Raw genomic sequence first — 22,454 nt, forward strand, 5'->3', positions numbered from 1 at the left:
TAATTACCACATAACCCATTTTGGTCGATGAAAATGGAATTTTAAAATGCGAGGTCATTTTCAACTTCTTACCTCTATAGAAGCTCTCCTCTTGTGGTTGGGTATCACTAGAGTATTTCCATTACTACCCGGCACTATAGTAGAACCTATACTCATTCTGGGTCCAACTAACATGTACTGTTTGTCTCCGGATCTGTACTGGATGCTGTGGCACAGCGTCCCGTCGTTATTCGTATCTTGTAAATACGTGGAGGAATAGTCTGTGGGTTTGGAGCACTGCATTACAATCAACACGATGATGCTGATGAGAAAAAGCGTTGAAACTGAACCCAAAGTAATGATCAAATAAAATGTAACGCTGTTCTCCTCCTCTTCTTTTACTGAACTTTTAACATCAGAAGCAGCAAAAGCCTCTTTGGGCTCCACAACCTTGATAATCACAGTAGCTGTTGCTGACAGTGAAACGTTCCCATTGTCTTTTACCAGTATGACCAGTTTATGCTCAGCCTCGTCTGTCTCTGTGAATGACCGTAGTGTCCTTATCTGTCCTGTGTAGCGGTCCAAAGCAAAGAGACTGTGGTCAGTAACTTCCTGCAGTGAAAATAATAACCAGCCGTTATATCCTATATCAGCGTCATAGGCTCTCACTTTAGTCACCAAATGGCCTGCGTTCACATTGCGGGGAATCTCCTCCACACCTTCAGCAGAACCGTTAGCGCTGACTGGATACAAGATCACTGGAGCGTTGTCGTTCTGATCCAGAATGAACACGTTCACTGTGACGTTTCTGCTTTGTGATGGAGTTCCAGAGTCTGTAGCTACAACTTGAAATTGGAATGTTTTTAACCTTTCAAAGTCAAAGCTTTTTAGCGCCAATATATTCCCATTTTCAGAATTAATATTAAGAAAAGATGCCCATTTGTTCTGCTCACCACTTTCTCTCAGAATATTATATGAAATAAGTGCATTTTCGTTTATGTCACGATCTGAGGCACTCACCGAAAATACTGAGCCTCCTGGGTCGTTATTCTCAATGACATAGAAAGTATAGGGACTCAGTGAAAACTCTGGACTGTTATCATTCACATCTGATACAACAACACTGATAGTCTTTACAGATGACAAGGAAGGCTGGCCTTCGTCTTTGGCAACTATTGTGACGTCATAATGACCCTGTTTCTCTCTGTCCAGTGGTGACTTTGTGATTACAGAATACATGTTATCTTGTAAAGATGACATTAGTTTGAAAGGTAAATCTTCAAGTACTGAGCAAATAACTTTCCCATTGAGACCAGAGTCCAAATCATTAACACTGATTAGTGCGACTGTGGTTCCGGGTTTAGAATCCTCGGGTATTGCATTCGAAAACGATGTCGCCTCAATCTCAGGCGCATTGTCGTTGACGTCAACAATCTTTACTATGACGCTTTTGTCGGTTGTAAGGGGAGCAAGTCCTTGGTCTGATGCTTGTATATCAATCTCATATTTATTATTTTCCTCATAATCTATCACACCTTTGACTGTTATTTCACCAGTAATCGAATCCAAAATAAAAAGCTCCCGTACCTTTCTATCTACTTCATTACCAAATGAATATCTAACTTCACCGTTTGCACCTTCGTCTAAATCGGTTGCGTTTACCTGAATGACAGTTGCACCGATAGGAACATTTTCACTAAGCCTTACAGAGTACACGTCTTTAGTAAAAATCGGGGAATTGTCATTAACATCCAATACCTCAATCTTTATTTCGCTTGTGCCAGACCTCACTGGTTTTCCTCCATCCATGGCTGCAAATAATAACACATGCTTCTTAGTAACTTCCCTGTCTAACTGCTTCAGTAAAATTAAAAACGGTATTTTACGGTCTTCACCTCTATCTTTAACTTCTATACGAAAATGGTCATTGTCACTGAGTTTATATTGTTGAACGGAGAATTGGCCACTGTCTGAGTCGCGCGCTGCTTGTAGCTGAAATCGCGCTCCCGGTAATGCAGATTCTGAAATCTCTAACCGTTTCTCTTTATCTGGAAAGCTGGGAGAATGGTCGTTAACATCTACCACCTCCACCGCGACATAATGGATCTCCAGCGGGTTCTCTAGAACGGTTTTCAGGTTGATCAAACACACGCTGCTCCGTTCACACACCTCCTCTCGGTCTATTTTTCGATTCACATACAAGATGCCGTCATTCCTGTTTATCTGGAAAAGGGGCTCGGTCGAACCAGACACGATTCGAAATCCCCTATCCTTCAAGGTGCTCAGCTCTATTCCCAAATCATTAGCTATATTCCCCACGACAGTTCCTTCCTTGAGCTCTTCAGAGGTGGAGTATCTTATCTGAGCTGAAGCTCCGCTCCAAAAGAGAACCAAAGCAACCATGAACACAACCCACTGCCGTCGCTCCCGCCATGCCCCGCATCCTCTTTGTTCCATGTTTTCAAGATCAATAACAAAAATCCACAGCACTTCCACTATTCCTCCATTGGTGACTGTTGTCTATCCATTACACCCCGAATATGATAAATACTCATTATTCAATAGTGGTGCAATAATGTCAATGTTATATCTTATTCGCTTCACGAAGGTGCACAACTGTATTCCTCCAGCAACTGAATAAAAGCTACCAAACCCTCAAAAGGGCGGACTCACAAGTATGACGAGAGGAACTCTACCAGGAGCGTTATTCTAGTTGGGTACTGACACCATGCGATTCAACCTCACATTACACTGTAATTCAATCGTATTACGGGTATTTGGACGTATCGGAGGAAACGTTAGCCTACTGCATCACTTGTATGAATATAGAAAGTCAGGATACACGTAATCTCATTCCCAGACACCTCCGCCGAAATGCGTCATAGCCTGGGGATGAGGTTAGGCTAGACATCACAAACCATTATGGAAAACGCCTGTTTATGAGAACATAAAACAACACTTACTCAAGTATGCAACGAGTGTCCAATAGGACACAGTGTTGAGAAAGATTTATACAATGAAAGAGGCCAACCTTCACCTGGCAAACAGCGCGTTGAACTTCACAGCGTTTCAGCACCACTGTCATTGACAGCGACCAGTCCTGAGAGCAGTGGATGCGAATGAACTGCCAAGGTACTTCCATGAACGAAGTTGAGGTATAATGTTATACATCCAATAACCCTCTGACTACTTGATAGGCCTACACTATGCAATTATAATCAACACAATTTACAAGCTCAGGAACACTATCAGAAAATAGTCGGTAATTATAGAAACGTATTTAATGTCTTACCTCTCCAGAAGCTCTGCTCCTGTTTTCAGGTATCACTAGAGTATTTCCATTGCTGCCCGGGACTATAGTAGAACCAATACTCATTCTGGGTCCAACTAACATGTACCGATTGTCTCCGGATCTGTACTGGATGCTGTGGCACAGTGTCCCGTCGTTATTCGCATCTTGTAAATACTTGGAGGAATAGTCTGTGGGTTTGGAGCACTGCATTACAATCAACACGATGATGCTGATGAGAAAAAGCGTTGAAACTGAACCCAAAGTAAGGATCAAATAAAATGTAACGCTGTTCTCCTCCTCGTCTTTTACTGAACTTTTAACATCAGAAACTGCAAAAGCCTCTTTGGGCTCCACAACGTTGATAATCACAGTAGCTGTTGCTGAGAGTGAAACGTTCCCATTGTCTTTTACCAGTATGACCAGTTTATGCTCAGCCTCGTCTGTCTCTGTGAATGACCGAAGTGTCCTTATTTGTCCAGTATAGCGGTCCAAAGCAAAGAGACTGTGGTCAGTAACTTCCTGCAGTGAAAATAATAACCAGCCGTTATATCCTATATCACCGTCATAGGCTCTCACTTTAGTCACCAAATGGCCTGCCTTCACATTGCGGGGAATCTCTTCCACACCTTCAGCGGAACCGTTAGCGCTGACTGGATACAAGATCACTGGAGCGTTGTCATTCTGATCCAGAATGTACACGTTCACTGTGACGTTGTTGTTTTGTGACGGAGTTCCAGAGTCTGTAGCTACAACTTGGAATTTGAATGTTTTTAAAGTTTCAAAGTCAAAGCTTTTTAGCGCCAAAATGTTCCCAGTTTCAGAATTAATATTAAGAAATGATGCCCAATTGTTCCCCTCACCACTTTCTCTCAGAATATGATATGAAATAAGAGCGTTTTCATTTATGTCATGATCTGAGGCACTGACGGAAAATACTGAGGCGCCTGGGTCGTTATTTTCACTGACATAGAAATTATAGGGACTCAGTGAAAACTCTGGACTGTTATCATTCACATCTGATACAACAACGCTGACAGTCTTTACAGATGACAAGGAAGGCTGTCCTGAGTCTTTGGCAACTATTGTGACGTCATAATGACCCTGTTTCTCTCTATCCAGTGGTGACTTGGTGACTACAGAGTACATGTTATCTTGTAAAGACGGCATTAGTTTGAAAGGGACGTCCTCACTTATAGAACAGATCACTTTGCCATTGAGACCAGAGTCTAAATCATTAACACTAATTAGAGCTACAGTGGTTCCGGGTCTAGAATCCTCAGGGATTGCGTTAGAAAACGATGTTATTTCTATCTCAGGCGCGTTGTCGTTGACGTCAATTATCTTTACTATTACACTTTTCTCTGTTGTCAGGGGAACGGGTCCTTGATCTGATGCCTGTATATCAATCAGATAGCTATCTTTTTCCTCGAAATTGATTGGTCCTACAACAGTTATTTCACCCGTTAAGGTGTCTAAATCAAAAAGTTTCTTCAGCTTGCTCTTCACGTCATTGCCAAATGAATAAATGATATCCCCGTTTACACCACCATCTAAATCGGTGGCGTTTACCTGAATAACCGTTGTGCCTAAGGGAGCGTTTTCATATAACATTACAGAGTAAACATCTTTAGTGAATAGAGGTGTGTTGTCATTAACATCCAATACATCAACAGTTATTTCAATAGTTCCAGATCTCGGTGGTTTTCCACCATCAATAGCAGTGAGAAGTAATTTATGCCTTCTTACAGCTTCCCTATCTAATGGCTTCTGTAAAACCAAAAATGGCATTTTGCCATCCTCACCTCGGTCTTTCACCTCAACACGGAAATGGTCATTGTGACTAAGTTTATATTGTTGAACGGAGAATGGACCTCCATCAGGGTCATGCGCAGCTAGTAGCTGAAATCTCGCCCCCGGCAACACGGACTCTGAAATCTCTAACCGTTTCTCTGTCTCGGGAAAGCTGGGAGAATGGTCGTTAACGTCTAACACCTCCACCGCGACATAATGTATCTCCAGCGGGTTCTCTAAAACGGTTTTCAGGTTGATCAAACAAACGCTTTTCCGTTCACACACCTCCTCTCGGTCTATTTTTCGATTCACATACAAGATGCCGTCATTCTGGTTTACCTGGAAAAGGGGCTCGGTCGAACCAGACACGATTCGAAATCCCCTTTCCGTCAAGGTACTCAGTTCAATTCCCAAATCCTTAGCTACATTCCCCACGACAGTTCCTTCCTTGAGCTCTTCAGAGATGGAGTATCGTATCTGAGCAGACGCTCCGCTCCAAAAGAGAACCAAAGCAACCATGAACACAACCCACTGCCGTCGCTCCAGCCATGCCCCGCATCCTCTTTGTTCCATGTTTTCAAGATAAATAAAAATAATCCACAGCACTTCCACTATTCCTTCATTGGTGATAGTTGTCTCTCCATTATATTAGCCAAATACCAAAACTAATAAGCCAACACTTGTTTTATTCATGTACATTTCAGATCTTATTCTGTCCACGATGCTGGACGACTGTATCCTCCAGCGACTGAATAAGCTACCAAACCAGCAAAGGGGAGGGTTCAAAACTATGACGAGAAGATATCTACCAGGGATATTACTCTAGGTGGTTACTGACACCATGTGATTCCACTTCAAATTGCACTATTGTTTACAACTTTAAATTGTCTTTGTCCTATATTGAACGCCATCTTGACACAATACATACGAGAGAAAACGTTACTCCAAAGTTGTATGGGTATGGGAAACATGGATACATTTGAAATCAAATCATAATGTTTTTACAAGAACTAAATAATTATTCAAGAATGCAACAAGTGTCCACAAGTATATACGATCGAGAAAGATTCACACAAAGAAAGATGAAGGCTTTTGGATGATGCGTTAACTTTACGTGCGATTATGTCATCACTTTTTGGCAAATATACTGTACAATGCACAACGTTTTAGCACCACTGTCATGGACAGCGACCAGCCTGAAGTGGCTGTGGATTAGTTCAGGTGGGAGATAGGGTTATTGCATACAACCCTCTAACTCAAAAACAACATTCTTGACACACTCATAGAATCATTTTGGTCAATTAAGTATTGGCCTGAAATGTTAATGTTAATGTCATTGGTCAATGCTTGGCACAATACATTTGTGGGATACGGGTTATTTTTCAACTTCTTACCTCTCCAGAAGCTCTCCTCCTATGGTCAGGTAGAACTAGGGTATTCCCATTGCTGCCCGGGACTATAGTGGAACCTATACTCATTCTGGGTCCAACTAACATGTACCGATTGTCTCCGGATCTGTACTGGATGCTGTGGCACAGTGTCCCGTCGTTATTCACATCTTGTAAATACTTGGAGGAATAGTCTGTGGTTTTGGAGCACTGCATTACAATCAACACGACGATACTGATGAGAAAAAGCGTTGAAACTGACCCCAAAGTAATGATCAAATAAAATGTAACGCTGTTCTCCTCTTCGTCTTTTACTGAACTTTTAACATCAGAAGCTGCAAAAGCCTCTTTGGGCTCCACAACCTTGATTATAACAGTAGCTGTTGCTGACAGTGAAACGTTCCCATTGTCTTTTACCAGTATGACCAGTTTATGCTCAGCCTCGTCTGTCTCTGTGAATGACCGAAGTGTCCTTATCTGTCCCGTATAGCGGTCCAAAGCAAAGAGACTGTGGTCAGTAACTTCCTGCAGTGAAAATAATAACCAGCCGTTATATCCTATATCAGCGTCATAGGCTCTCACTTTAGTCACCAAATGGCCTGCGTTCACATTGCGGGGAATCTCCTCCACATCTTCAGCGGAACCGTTAGCGCTGACTGGATATAAGATCACTGGAGCGTTGTCGTTCTGATCGAGAATGTATACGTTCACTGTGACGTTGGTTCTTTGTGACGGAGTTCCAGAGTCTGTAGCTACAACTTGGAATTTGAACGTTTTTAAAGTTTCAAAGTCAAAGCTTTTAAGCGCCAGTATGTTCCCATTTTCAGGATTTATGTTTAGAAAAGACGCCCATTTGTTCTCGTCGCCACTGTCTCTCGGAATATGATATGAAATAAGAGCGTTTTCATTTATGTCACGATCTGAGGCACTCACGGAAAATACTGAGGCGCCGGGGATGTTATTCTCAGTGACATAGAAAGCATAAGGACTCAGTGAAAACTCTGGACTGTTATCATTCACATCTGATACAACAACGCTGATAGTCTTTACAGATGACAAGGACGGTTCCCCTGCGTCTTTGGCTACTATTGTTAGATCATATTCAGACTGTTTCTCCCTATCTAGTGGTGACTTGGTGACTACAGAGTACATGTTGTCCTGTAATGACGGCGTTAGAGTGAACGGGACGCCCTCACTTATAGAAGACAGAACTTTTCCATTGAGACCAGAGTCCAAATCATTTACACTGATTAGCGCGACCGTGGTTCCGGGTCTAGAATCCTCGGGGATTGCGTTAGAAAATGATGTCACTTCTATCTCAGGTGCGTTGTCGTTCAGGTCAACAATATGTACAATGACACTTTTGTCCGTTTTAAAAGGAGCAGATCCCTTATCAGATGCCTGAATATCAATGTCGTAGCTGTCTTCTATCTCAAAATCGATCCTTCCTTTTACAGTTATTTCACCGGTGTTGATATCCACGTCGAAAAGCTCACGTAATTTCCTGTTCACATTATTACCGAAGGAGTAAACTACCTCACCATTTGAACCGTCGTCTAAATCCGTAGCATTTACCTGTACAACTTTTGAGCCAATGGGAGAATTTTCATTCAGTTTTGCAGTGTATGACTCTTTAGCGAAAACAGGCATGTTATCATTTACATCCAAAACGTCCACAATTATTTCTATAGTCCCAGACCTTGGAGGTTTTCCGCCATCAATGGCCGTAAGTAGTAATCTATGGCTCCCTGTATTCTCTCTATCTAGCGGCTTCAGTAGATTCAAAACAGGAGTTTTCGCATCCTTGCCTCGGTCCTTCATTTCCAGACGAAAATGCTCATTATGACTAAGTTTATATTGTTGAACAGAGTATTGTCCGCTATCTGGATCGAGTGCAGCTTGTAGCTGAAATCTCACGCCTGGTAACACGGACTCTGAAATCTCTAACCGTTTCTCTGTCTCGGGAAAGCTGGGAGAATGGTCGTTCACATCTAACACCTCCACCGCGACATAATGGATCTCCAGCGGGTTCTCTAGAACGGTTTTCAGGTTGATCAAACACACGCTGCTCCGTTCACACACCTCCTCTCGGTCTATTTTTCGATTTACATACAAGATGCCATTATTCAGATTTACCTGGAAAAGGGGCTCGGTCGAGCCAGACACGATTCGAAATCCCCTATCCTTCAATGTGCTCAGCTCTATTCCCAAATCCTTAGCTACATTCCCCACGACAGTTCCTTCCTTGAGCTCTTCAGAGATGGAGTATCTTATCTGAGCTGAAGCCCCGCTCCAAAAGAGAACCAAAGCAACCATGAACACAACCCACTGCCGTCGCTCCCGCCATGCCCCGCATCCTCTTTGTTCCATGTTTTCAAGATAAATAACAATAATCCACAGCACTTCCACTATTCCTTCATTGGTGACAGTTGACTATTCATTATATAAACAAACATGACAAAAGCTCATTATCCAATAGTGTTTTCAGAATGTTAATTTGAGATTGTATTCTCCCCACGAAGCTCATGACTGTGCTCCTCCAGCGACTGAATAAGATACGAAACCAGCAAGGGGGTGGACTCAAAAGTATGACGAGTGGATGTCTACCAGGAGCGTTATTCTAGTTGTGTACTGACACCATGTGATTATACCTCACATTGCACTATAGTTTAAAATTATTCGTAGTATTTTGTCACACTAAATATCGAACAGAAAACCTTACTGAAGAAGTTGTGTGGATTAAGTTCTACATACCATGATGCATAGCCTGGGACACCATTTACTGACGTATTCAACAAGTGGCCCACCCCGACAGGTATAAAGATTGGGCAATATTTGTATAAATAAAGAGGATAGCTACTTGACGTGCATGTACACCACCATCACATGTTGGCAAACATTCACCTGACAAACAGCGCATTGTAATAAATAGCCTTTCAGCACCACAGCCGTGAACAGCGACAAGCACTGCAAGAGTGTGGCTGCGAATGAGCTGGAAAGCCACTTCGATTAGCGATTTTATGAGATCATGTTTCATCCAATAGGCTAACCCTTTTACTATCATTTTTGACACATGTATACACTATAAAATAATAATATAGGCAATTTCCAAGCTCAAGCAAAATATAAGCAAACGTTTAGTGTTTAGAAACGTATTTAACTTCTTACCTCTCCAGAAGCTCTCCTCCTATGTTCGGGTATCACTAGAGTATTTCCATTGCTGCCCGGGACTATAGTCGAACCTATACTCATTCTGGGTCCAACTAACATGTACCGTTTGTCTCCGGATCTGTACTGGATGCTGTGGCACAGTGTCCCGTCGTTATTCGCATCTTGTAAATACTTGGAGGAATAGTCTGTGGGTTTGGAGCACTGCATTACAATCAACACGATGATGCTGATGAGAAAAAGCGTTGAAACTGACCCCAAAGTAATGATCAAATAAAATGTAACGCTGTTCTCCTCCTCGTCTTTTACTGAACTTTTAACATCAGAAGCTGCAAAAGCCTCTTTGGGCTCCACAACCTTGATAATCACAGTAGCTGTTGCTGACAGTGAAACGTTCCCATTGTCTTTTACCAGTATGACCAGTTTATGCTCAGCCTCGTCTGTCTCTGTGAATGACCGAAGTGTCCTTATCTGTCCTGTATAGCGGTCCAAAGCAAAGAGACTGTGGTCAGTAACTTCCTGCAGTGAAAATAATAACCAGCCGTTATATCCTATATCGGCGTCATAGGCTCTCACTTTAGTCACCAAATGGCCTGCGTTTACATTGCGCGGAATCTCCTCCACACCTTCAGCAGTACCGTTAGCGCTGACTGGATACAATATCACTGGAGTGTTGTCGTTCTGATCCAGAATGAACACGTTCACTGTGACGTTGCTGCTTAGTGACGGACTTCCAGCGTCTGTTGCTACAACTTGGAAATTGAATGTTTTTAAAGTTTCAAAGTCAAAGCTTTTTAGCGCCAAAATGTTCCCATTTTCCGAGTTTATGTTGAGAAAAGACGCCCGTATGTTTTCCTCGCCACCATCTCTCGAAATATGATATGAAATATGTGCGTTTTCATTCTTGTCAGGATCTGAGGCACTCACGGAAAATACTGAGGCGCCGGGGATGTTATTCTCAGTGACATAGAAAGCATAAGGACTCAGTGAAAACTCTGGACTGTTATCATTCACATCTGAAACAACAACGCTGATAGTCTTTACAGATGACAAGGACGGTTCCCCTGCGTCTTTGGCTACTATTGTTAGATCATATTCAGACTGTTTCTCCCTATCTAGTGGTGACTTGGTGACTACAGAATACATGTTATCTTGTAAAGAGGGAATTAGTTTGAAAGGTAAATCTTCAAGTAGCGAGCAAAGAACTTTGCCATTGAGACCAGAGTCCAAATCATTAACACTGATCAGTGCCACAGTAGTTCCGGGTTTGGAATCCTCAGGGATTGCGTTAGAGAAAGATGTCACTTCAATCTCCGGTGCATTGTCATTAACGTCAATTACATGGATAATAATAGTTTTGTCAGTTGTCAAAGGAGCTGTCCCCTTGTCTGATGCCTGAATATCAATCTCAAAACTGTTATTTTCCTCGAAATTAATAACACCCTTTACAATTATTTCCCCGGTAATGCAGTCTAAATCAAAACGTTTCCGTACTCTACCGCCCACGTCGTTGGCGAAAGAATACATTATTTCACCATTTGAACCTTCGTCCAAATCAGTCGCGTTCATCTGTATGACTGTTGTGCCTAAAGGGGCATTTTCATTCAGCGTTACAGAGTATACCTCCTTAGTAAAGACAGGGGTGTTATCGTTTACGTCTAATACATCTACAATTATTCTCATGTCTCCAGATCTAGGAGGTTTACCTCCATCAATAGCCGTGAGCAGTAATCTATGGCTCCGTATGGCCTCTCTATCTAACGCCTTCTGTAAAATCAAAGTAGGGGTTTTGCGGTCCTCACCTCGATCTTTAACTTCCAAACGAAAATGATCATTAGGGCTGAGTTTATACTGCTGCATAGAATAACTGCCACCATCTCGATCATGAGCAGCATTAAGCTGAAATCGAGCCCCAGGTACCGCAGACTCTGAAATCTCTAACCGTTTCTCTTTCTCGGGAAAGCTGGGAGAATGGTCGTTCACATCTAACACCTCCACCGCGACATAATGGATCTCCAGCGGGTTCTCTAGAACGGTTTTCAGGTTGATCAAACACACGCTGCTCCGTTCACACACCTCCTCTCGGTCTATTTTTTGGTTCACGTACAAGATGCCGTCATTCTGATTTACCTGGAAAAGGGGATCAGTCGAGCCAGATACGATTCGAAATCCCCTATCCTTCAATGTGCTCAGATCTATTCCCAAATCCTTAGCTATATTCCCAACGACAGTTCCTTCCTTAAGCTCTTCAGAGATGGAGTATCTTATCTGAGCTGAAGTCCCGCTCCAAAAGAGAACCAAAGCAACCATGAACACAACCCACTGCCGTCGCTCCCGCCATGCCCCGCATCCTCTTTGTTCCATGTTTTCAAGATAAATAACAAAAATCCACAGCACTTCCACTATTCCTCCATTGGTGACAGTTGTCTATCCATTATATCCGGATAGGACCAAAGCTCATTATCCAATAGTGTTCTCAGAATATATAATTGAAATCTTATTCTCCCCACGAAGCTCACGACTGTGTTCTTCCGGCGACTGAATAAGATACGAAACCAGCAAGGGGGTGGACTCAAAAGTATGACGAGTGGAAGTCTACCAGGAGCGTTATTCTAGTTGTGTACTGACACCATGCGATTCTATCTCAGAGTGCACTATCGTTCAAGCTTATTCATGGTATATAATAAAAATACAAATCGCATAAAACCGTACTGAAAAAGTTGTGTGGATTAAGAAAGTCGGAATACAGTTGACTGAGGTCTACAAACCATGATGCATAGCCCGGGACACCATTTACTGGAGTGTGTAACAAGCGTCCCACCCCGACTGAAGAAAATATTGAGATATATATGTCATATATGTGCCTATATGTCATCACTTTTTGCCAGACCTTCACCAGACAAACATCGCGTTGAAATAAACAGCATTTCAGCACTATTGTAGTGGACTGTGACCAGTGGTTCGGCCTGATTTACAAGTTTTCTCCCTGACAAATGTAGTTCATTTAATCGGATTGTCATAAGGTTCCATGACTTTGTCCACACAGGGCATCTGAACAAACGAAATACATTTGGATGATTTTCATAAAATTTTGGGTGTTTTATTTAACTTTTGTTCACCTGTGGTGTTCCCGGTCAAAAATGACTGGTCATTAGAAATACATGGGTGAGACTACAATTAGTGTATAAAATTGAGTTCAGGCACATGCCCATTCATCAGATGGACACACTTCCTCTCCCAGACCCCAACATGCATGTGAGTTTGAGCACACACACACACACACACACACACACACACACACACACACACACACACACACACACACACACACACACACACACACACACACACACACACACACACACACACACACACACACACACACACACACACACACACACACACACACACACACACACACCTCACTCCCCTTCTTGGCTTCCATGGCAACCCCCACGGGAACCTTTCCCCAATAGAATCTTTCCCCCACGGGAACCACACTTGTTGGCAGTCTCACAAACAATCGCAACATTGTTTCAATAATATACAGTATAGAACTTTTCTCGCAGCTCTGGTATATAAAGCTTTTTTGAGGCCTTGCTCACAATTCATTCTGTGGCAGCACAATGACCAAACGATACACTGTATGTGAGGCTCTTGGTCATATCCTTGATCATGATACTGGTGAGGAGGAGAGATTCCTTGTTAAACTTTGACACAAAGTAGTCTGTGATAAATAGTACAATATGTTTCATCTGAGTATTTGTTATAGTCAAAATAATCCATACATTATGCTTTTTTTAAACTCAAAAATGAGTTATGAGCTCAGGTCAAAGAGGCCTACAGGCCATAAATCGCAAAAATAAGTTCAAAACTTGTAATGTTCACAAGAACTTAAGTTGATAAAAAGATCGAACACAACATTAGGTAATAGTATATGTATTATTATGGATTTGTAATCAGCAATAATGGAGCGGTCATTTTGGACCGGGAACACAGAATGTATTAACATGAAACGAACACAACAGGAGGGTTAAGCTGTCGCTGCAAATGAGCCAGCTAGCAACTTTCATGAGTGATGTTGTGGAATCATGTTTCATCTAATATGCTAAACCACAACCATATACACTACCGGTCAAAACACCTACTCATTCAAGTTTTTAAAATGTATTTTTTACTATTTTCTTTACTAGTGAAGACATCAAAACTATGAAATAACATAAATGGAATCATGTAGTAACCAAAAAAGTGTTAAACAAGTCAAAATATATTTAATATTTGAGATTCTTCGAATAGTCACCCTTTGCCTTGATGACAGCTTTGCACACTCTTGGCGTTCTCTCAACCAGCTTCATGAGGTTGTCACCTGGAATGCATTTCAATTAACAGGTGTGCCTTCTTAAACGTTAATTTGTGTAATATCTTTCCTTCTTAATGCGTTTGAGCCAATTAGCTGTGTTGTGACAAGGTAGGGGTGGTGTACAGAAGATAGAAACCTGCATTGCTTGCTGTTTGGGGTTTTAGGCTGGGTTTCTGTACAGAACTTTGTGACATCAGCTGATGTAAGAAGGGCTTTATAAATACATTTGATTTGATTTGATTCAGAGGAGACTGAATCAGGCCTTCATAGTCAAATTGCTGCAAAGAAACCACTACTAAAGTACACTAATAAGAAGAGACTTGCTTGGGCCAAGAAACACGAACAATGGACATTAGACCGGTGGAAATCTGTCCTTTGGTCTGATGAGTCCAAATTTGTGATTTTCTTGTTCCAACAGCGTGTCTTTGTGAGATGCAGAGTAGGTGACTGGATGATCTCCGCATAATGTGGTTCCCACCATGAAGCATGGAGGAGGAGGTGGGATGGTGTGGGGGTGATTTGCTGGTGACACTGTTGGTGTTTATTTAGAATTCAAGGCACACTTAACCAGCATGGCTACCACAGCATTCTGCAGTGATACACCATCCCATCTGGTTTGCACTTAGTGGGACTATCATTTGTTTTTCAACAGGACAATGACCCAACACACCTTCAGGCTGTGTAAGGGCTATTTGACCAAGAATGAGAATGATGGGGTGCTGCATCAGATGACCTGGCCTCCAAAATCACCCAACCTCAACCCAATTGAGATGGTTTGGGATGAGTTGGACCACAGAGTGAAGGAAAAGAAGCCAACAAGTGCTCAGCATATGTGGATACTCATTCAAGACTGTTGTAAAAGCATTCCAGGTGAGGCTGGTTGAGAGAATTCCAAGAGTGTGCAAAGCTGCCATCAAGGCAGAGGGTGGCTACTTTGAAGAATCTAAAATGTTAAATATATGTTGATTTGTTTAACACTTTTTTGGTTACTACATGATTCCTTATGTGTTTTTTCATAGTTTGGTGTCTTCACTATTATTCTACAGTGTAGAAAATAATTTAAAAAATAAAGAAAAACCCTTGAATGAGAAGGTGTTCTTAAACTTTTGACCGGTAGTGTATATATAGAGAGTTAGGCCAGGTTTTTAGAACGGCCGCCATATCAGCGCCCATACAGAACTTTATTCTTAAAACTTCTTGTCAATAGGGGGGCGCCATTTCGACTTTGTAATAATTACGTTCCCAAATTAAACTGCCTCATACTCAATTCTTGCTCGTACAATATGCATATTATTGTTACTATTGGATAGAAAACACTCTCTAGTTTCTAAAACCGTTTGAATTATTTCTCTGAGTGAAACAGAACTCATTCTGCAGCACATTTCCTGTCAGGAAGTGAGATTTCTGAAATCGAGGTCCCTGTTCTGAGGTCAGTTTATAAGTCCCCATGCAAGATACGGGGCTACATGCACTGCATACGCCTTCCTCTAGATGTCAGTAAGCGGTGAGAATTTGAATGGAGTGGATTGCACCATCTGGGGCCCTATATAAGACCGTGGAACGGAAGTACCGTTCTTTTCAACGGGGCGCCTGGCGCAAGAGGGACATCACAATGGCGTCCTGCAAAGCTTTCGTTATAGCAGTTCTGTATCTCCGGTCATGTTTTTATTCGTTATAGTTGTTAAAGACATCACAAGGTAGTTAATTTAAACCGACTTATAGCAGTTTATATCAGTTTATTGCGATTTTCTGGGATTTCTTTGTGATGCGCTATCAGGAGTTGGACACCTTTCCGGCACATAGCTAACGTTAGCGGCTATTTCGACAGGAGGAGAGGACATCTTTCAACCAAAAGACGTTTGTTCTGGAGAAAGGACACCTTGCCCAAGATTCTGATGGAAGCTCAGCAAATAGTAAGCAGTCTTTATGCTGTTAATTCGTATTTATGTTGACAAATGTCAAATAATAATTCCGCCATGAATTTCGGTGCGGTCTCGCTTTAGCGCACGCTGTATTGCGCAGTAACGTTCATTTTAAAAATATAACACAGCGATTGCATTAAGAACTAATTTATCTTTCTTTTGCTGTCCAATCTGTATTTTTTTGATTGGCGCTGGACAGATTGCTTGAAGTTTTGGCCACTAATCACATTGTATAACCACGATTTGTGCCGCTAAATATGCACATTTTCGAACAAACTCTATATGCATTGTGTAATATGATGTTATAGGACTGTCATCTGAAGAATTCTGAGAAGGTTAGTGAAAAGTAATATATTTTGGTGGTTTATACATTATCGCTATTTTTGGCTTGAATCAATGCTGTTGTGATGTTTGCTATTGTGGTAAGCTAATATAACGCTATATTGTGTTTTCGCTGTAAAACACTTAGAAAATCTGAAATATTGGCTGGAATCACAAGATCTGTGTCTTTCATTTGCTGTACGCTGTGTATTTTTAAGAAAGGTTTTATGATGAGTAATTAGGTAATACACAATGGTCTCTGTAGTTATTCTAGTCGCTTTGGTGAGAGTTGTGATGGTGGCTGCAATGGTAAACTATGATTTATACCTGAAATATGCACATTTTTCTAACAAAACATATGCTATACAATAAATATGTTATCAGACTGTCATCTGATGAAGTTGTTTCTTGGTTAGTGGCTATTTATATCTTTATTTGGTCGAATTTGTGATAGCTACTGATGCAGTAAAAAAATGGTGGAGTAAGAAAAGTGGTGTCTTTTGCTAACGTGGTTAGCTAATAGATTTACATATTGTGTCTTCCCTGTAAAACATTTAAAAAAATCAGAAATGATGGCTGGATTCACAAGATGTGTATCTTTCATCTGGTGTCTTGGACTTGTGATTTAATGATATTTAGATGCTAGTATTTACTTGTGACGCCATGCTAGGCTATGCTAGTCAGCTTTTTTACTGATGGGGGTGCTCCCGGATCCGGATTTGGGAGGAATTAGAGGTTAAAATGTTGGTGATGTAACAATGACCCGTTGTAAACACGCAAAACAATGCAGCGAATTTAACAGATGTTTTTCTACATTAGCATTTGGGATAATGTGTATCCAAGTTTTTACTGCGTTGTAATGTCAACAAATTGCATATCTGCTTTCAGTAGACATCTTCATAGGTTTTGAAAACTATCAGAAATAAACAGCACAGCGCGGCAGTGTCAATTATCACTTAGCAACGTTATCGATGTTGTAAAGAGGTCAATCGAACTCGACCAAAACAATGGAATTGCCACGGATGTCACACCCTGATCTGTTTGACCTGTCTTGTGCTTGTCTCCACCCCCCACCAGGTGTCTCCCATTTGTTCCCATTATCCCGTCTTTTTATGCTGGTGGTTTCTGTTTGTCTGATGCCAGTTCGTCTTGTCTCGTCACGCCTACCTGCGTGTTTTTCCGTACTCCTGTTTTTCTAGTCCCTGTTTTCTAGTCCTCCCAGTTCCTAGTCCTCCCAGTTCTGACCTTTTCTGCCTGCCCTGACCCTGAGCCCGCCTGCCATACCATTCTGCCTGCCCTGACCCTGAGCCCGCCTGCCATACCATTCTGCCTGCCCTGCCCTTGAGTCTGCCTGCTGTCCTGTACCCATCTGACTCTGACCTAGTTTACAAACTTCTGCCTGTCCTCGACCTACCTCTTGCCGGCCCCTTGTCTATTAATAAATATCAGAGACTCTAACCATCGTTCTCCTGCGTCTGCATTTGGGTCTCGTCCTGTGTCCTTATAATGGAAACGTTTGGGGAATTGCCATGCTCACCAACTTATACAAACAGTAGTTAGCATTTAGCAGTCACTTCTTCTAAACCTGAAAAGGGACAACTTATAAATGTTGTGCAGTGAAAACAGCCAAATATATCCCTATCAGACTTAAGTAACCACATTGTGGGCCTGTTACAATACATCAATCATGATGGATTTGAGGAATATCTACTTTGTTTGATCAGATTTGTTAAATGTGCGCCAATCTGGACAATTGAAAGGTTTGCATTCCATAGACTCCTTTACCGCATCTATGGAGGAGAAAGTGGCGCTCTCGGAACGTTCAATCGAATTGGCCTAACTCTCTCTATATATGGCTCTAGGACAACCCTCTTAATCGACAACATAACATGAAGTTTTGCTCAATACATTGCTGGCAATTGGAAAAGATGTGTCACAAGGTTGATATTTTTCTGAGTACATTGCCGTCAATTGGAAAAGATGAGTGTCCCAGGATATGTTTTTCTCAGTACATTGCAGTCAATGGGAAAAGATTATTCTCACTGGGTTGACATTCAGTAGAAAAAGATGCCACAGGGTTGACGTTCATGCTAATACATTGCAGTCAATGGGGAAAAGATGAGTGTCACAGGGTAGATTTTTCTCTCAATTCATTGCAGTCAATGGGAAAAGATCAGTCTCACAGGGTTGACATTCAATAGAAAATGATGCCACAGAGTTGACGTTTATGCTGATGCATTGCAGTCCATGGGAAAAATGAGTGTCACAGGCTTGACGTTTATGTCAATACTTTGCAATCAATGTGAAAAGATGAGTGTCACAGGGTTGAAGCTTATGTCAATACCTAGCAGTCAATGGGAAAAGATAAGCCTCAACCAATTTAATCGTATGTCAATAAGACATAAGAAAGGGATTTAATTCGGCGTGAAGGTTTTGAATTGTTAAAAAGTTTTAATCTTCCCAAATTGTGCATATTTGTGACCGGGGGACTGTCATGACCCAGCATATGACATTTCAAGTCAATCAACCCAAAAGCATTGTTTACCTCAATTGTACACAATGATCTTGCAATTGAGATGTAATGAAATAAACATCAACCCTGTGAACCTCATATGTTCCCATTGACTGCAAAGTATTGAGAAAAACATAAACGCTGTGAGACTAATCTTTTCCCATTGACTGCAATGTACTGAGAAAAACATAAACCCTGTGACACTCATCTGTTCCCATTGACTGCAATGTACTGACAAAAATGTCAGCTGCTCTGACATTTACATGTCAATTAAAAAACGTTCCAGGATGACATGTTCCTATGATATCATGTTGCCATAAAAATATATATATGTTTATTTTACCAGGTAAGTTGACTGAGAACACATTCTCATTGACAGCAACGGCCTGGGGAATACTTACAGGGGAGAGGAGGAAGGATGAATAAGCCAATTGGAAGCTGGGGATGATTAGGTGACCATTATGGTATAAGGGACATATTGGAAGTTTAGCCGCCACACCGGGGTTAGTACTCTTACGATAAGAGCCATGGGATCTTTAGTGACCACAATGAGTCATTTGACACATATATACACTAAGAAATAATAACATATAGAATTTCCAAGCTCAGGGAGAGCACCAGCAAACGGTTAATATTTAGAATCGTATTTAACTTCTTACCTCTCCAGAAGCTCTTCTGTGTTCAGGTAGCACTAGAGTATTCCCATTGCTGCCCGGGACAATAGTAGAACCTATACTCATTCTGGGTCCAACTAACATGTACCGTTTGTCTCCGGATCTGTACTGGATGCTGTGGCACAGTGTCCCGTCGTTATTCACATCTTGTAAATACTTGGAGGAATAGTCTGTGGGTTTGGAGCACTGCATTACAATCAACACGACGATACTGATGAGAAAAAGCGTTGAAACTGACCCCAAAGTAATGATCAAATAAAATGTAACGCTGTTCTCCTCTTCGTCTTTTACTGAACTTTTAACATCAGAAGCTGCAAAAGCCTCTTTGGGCTCCACAACCTTGATAATCACAGTAGCTGTTGCTGACAGTGAAACGTTCCCATTGTCTTTTACCAGTATGACCAGTTTATGCTCAGCCTCGTCTGTCTCTGTGAATGACCGAAGTGTCCTTATCTGTCCCGTATAGCGGTCCAAAGCAAAGAGACTGTGGTCAGTAACTTCCTGCAGTGAAAATAATAACCAGCCGTTATATCCTATATCAGCGTCATAGGCTCTCACTTTAGTCACCAAACGGCCTGCGTTCACATTGCGGGGAATCTCCTCCACACCTTCAGCGGAACTGTTAGCGCTGACTGGATACAAGATCACTGGAGCGTTGTCGTTCTGATCGAGAATGAACACGTTTATTGTGACGTTGCTGCTTAGTAACGGTGTTCCAGAGTCTGTAGCTACAACTTGGAATTGGAACGTTTTTAAAGTTTCAAAGTCAAAGCTTTTTAGCGCAAATACGTTCCCATTTTCAGGATTTATGTTTAGAAAAGATAACAATTTGTTTATTTCGCCACCGTCTCTAATAATATGATATGAAATAAGAGCGTTTTCATTTAAGTCACGATCTGACGCACTCACGGAAAATACTGAGGCGCCGGGGATGTTATTCTCAGTGACATAGAAAGCATAAGGACTCAGTGAAAACTCTGGACTGTTATCATTCACATCTGAAACAACAACGCTGATAGTCTTTACAGATGACAAGGACGGTTCCCCTGCGTCTTTGGCTACTATTGTTAGATCATATTCAGACTGTTTCTCTCTATCCAGTGGTGACTTGGTGACTACAGAGTACATGTTGTCCTGTAAAGACGGCGTTAGAGTGAACGGAACACCCTCACTTATAGAACACAGAACTTTTCCATTGAGACCAGAGTCCAAGTCATTAACATTGATTAGTGCTACAGTAGTTCCGGGTCTAGAATCCTCGGGGATTGCGTTAGCAAATGATGTCACCTCTATCTCAGGTGCATTGTCATTAACGTCAACTATTTGGATTATAACACTTTTTTCAGTTGTCAATGCAGCTGTCCCCTTGTCTGATGCCTGAATATCAAGTTCATATATTTTATTTTCTTCATAATCTATAACTCCTGTTACAATTATTTCACCAGTTTTCGGGTTTAAGTCGAAACGTTTCCGCACCTTCCCTTGCACGTCATTGGCAAAAGAATAGATCACTTCACCATTAGAACCCTCGTCCAAATCAGTGGCATTAACCTGTATCACGGTCGTGCCTAAAGGAGCGTTTTCATTCAGCAATACTGAGTATACGTCCTTTGAAAAGACTGGGGCGTTATCGTTAACATCTGACACGTCTACAGTTATTCTAATTTCTCCAGATCTAGGAGGTTTCCCACCGTCAAGGGCTGTGAGAATTAGCTTATGGCTTTTTAAAGCCTCCCTATCCAGTGTTTTTTGTAAAACCAAAATAGGTGTTTTGCGGTCATCACCTCTATCTTTAACTTCCAGACGGAAATTATCATTCTGACTGAGTTTATATTGTTGAACTGAATATTGGCCACTGTCTGGGTCGTCTGCAGCGTGCAGCTGAAATCGCGTCCCCTGCAACGCAGATTCTGACATCTCTAACCTTTTCTCTGTCTCGGGAAAGCTGGGAGAATGGTCGTTAACATCTACCACCTCCACCGCGACATAATGGATCTCCAGCGGGTTCTCTAGAACGGTTTTCAGATTGATTAAACACACGCTGCTCCGTTCACACACCTCCTCTCTGTCTATTTTTCGGTTCACGTACAAGATGCCGTCATTCTGGTTTACCTGGAAAAGGGGCTCGGTCGAGCCAGACACGATTCGAAATCCCCTATCCTTCAATGTGCTCAGATCAATTCCCAAATCCTTAACTATATCCCCCACGACAGTTCCTTCCTTGAGCTCTTCAGAGATGGAGTATCTTATCTGAGCTGAAGCCCCGCTCCAAAAGAGAACCAAAGCAACCATGAACTCAACCCACTGCCGTCGCTCCCGCCATGCCCCGCATCCTCTTTGTTCCATGTTTTCAAGATAATTAACAATAATCCACAGCACTTCCACTATTCCTTCATTGGTGACAATTGACTATTCATTATATAAACAAACATGACAAAAGCTCATTATCCAATAGTGTTTTCAGAATGTTAATTTGAGATTGTATTCTCCCCACGAAGCTCATGACTGTGCTCATCCAGCGACTGAATAACCTACGAAACCAGCAAGGGGCTGGACTCAAAAGTATGACGAGAGGATGTCTACCAGGAGCGTTATTCTAGTTGTGTACTGACACCATGTGATTATACCTCACATTGCACTATAGTTTAAAATTATTCGTAGTATTTTGTCACAGTAAATATCGAACAGAAAACCTTACTGAAGAAGTTGTGTGGATTAAGTTCTACATACCATGATGCATAGCCTGGGACACCATTTACTGACGTATTCAACAAGTGGCCCACCCCGACAGGAATAAAGATTGAGCAATATTTGTATAAATAAAGAGGATAGCTACTTGACGTGCATGTACACCACCATCACATGTTGGCAAACATTCACCTGACAAACAGCGCATTGTAATAAATAGCCTTTCAGCACCACAGCCGTGAACAGCGACAAGCACTGCAAGAGTGTGGCTGCGAATGAGCTGGAAAGCCACTTCGATTAGCGATTTTATGAGATCATGTTTCATCCAATAGGCTAACCCTTTTACTATCATTTATGAC

The 22,454-nt window shown here is 41.8% G+C and overlaps 1 protein-coding gene across 27 annotated transcripts in view; it reads right to left on the reverse strand.

Annotated features, from left to right (window-relative positions):
• LOC129857954 (protocadherin alpha-C2-like) overlaps positions 1-22,454 on the reverse strand; it is a 296,503-nt gene that overhangs the window by 237,628 nt on the left and 36,421 nt on the right. For 2 of the 27 annotated variants that reach the window (XM_055926707.1, XM_055926676.1), the window contains exon 1: positions 3,272-6,396. The exons of 17 other annotated variants lie outside the window; for them this stretch is intronic. In XM_055926707.1, coding sequence (XP_055782682.1) covers positions 3,272-5,635 — 2,364 coding nt within the window. In that variant the 5' untranslated portion in view covers positions 5,636-6,396. Of the gene's footprint in view, positions 1-72; positions 2,685-3,271; positions 6,397-6,456; positions 9,357-9,618; positions 12,858-19,392; positions 22,027-22,454 lie in introns of those variants that run through there. 8 more of the 27 variants (XM_055926717.1, XM_055926688.1, XM_055926711.1 and 5 more) reach the window with 8 other exon arrangements.

This window comes from Salvelinus fontinalis, chromosome 6 (genome assembly GCF_029448725.1).
Source record: "Salvelinus fontinalis isolate EN_2023a chromosome 6, ASM2944872v1, whole genome shotgun sequence".
In the NCBI taxonomy this organism is placed as follows: domain Eukaryota; kingdom Metazoa; phylum Chordata; class Actinopteri; order Salmoniformes; family Salmonidae; genus Salvelinus; species Salvelinus fontinalis.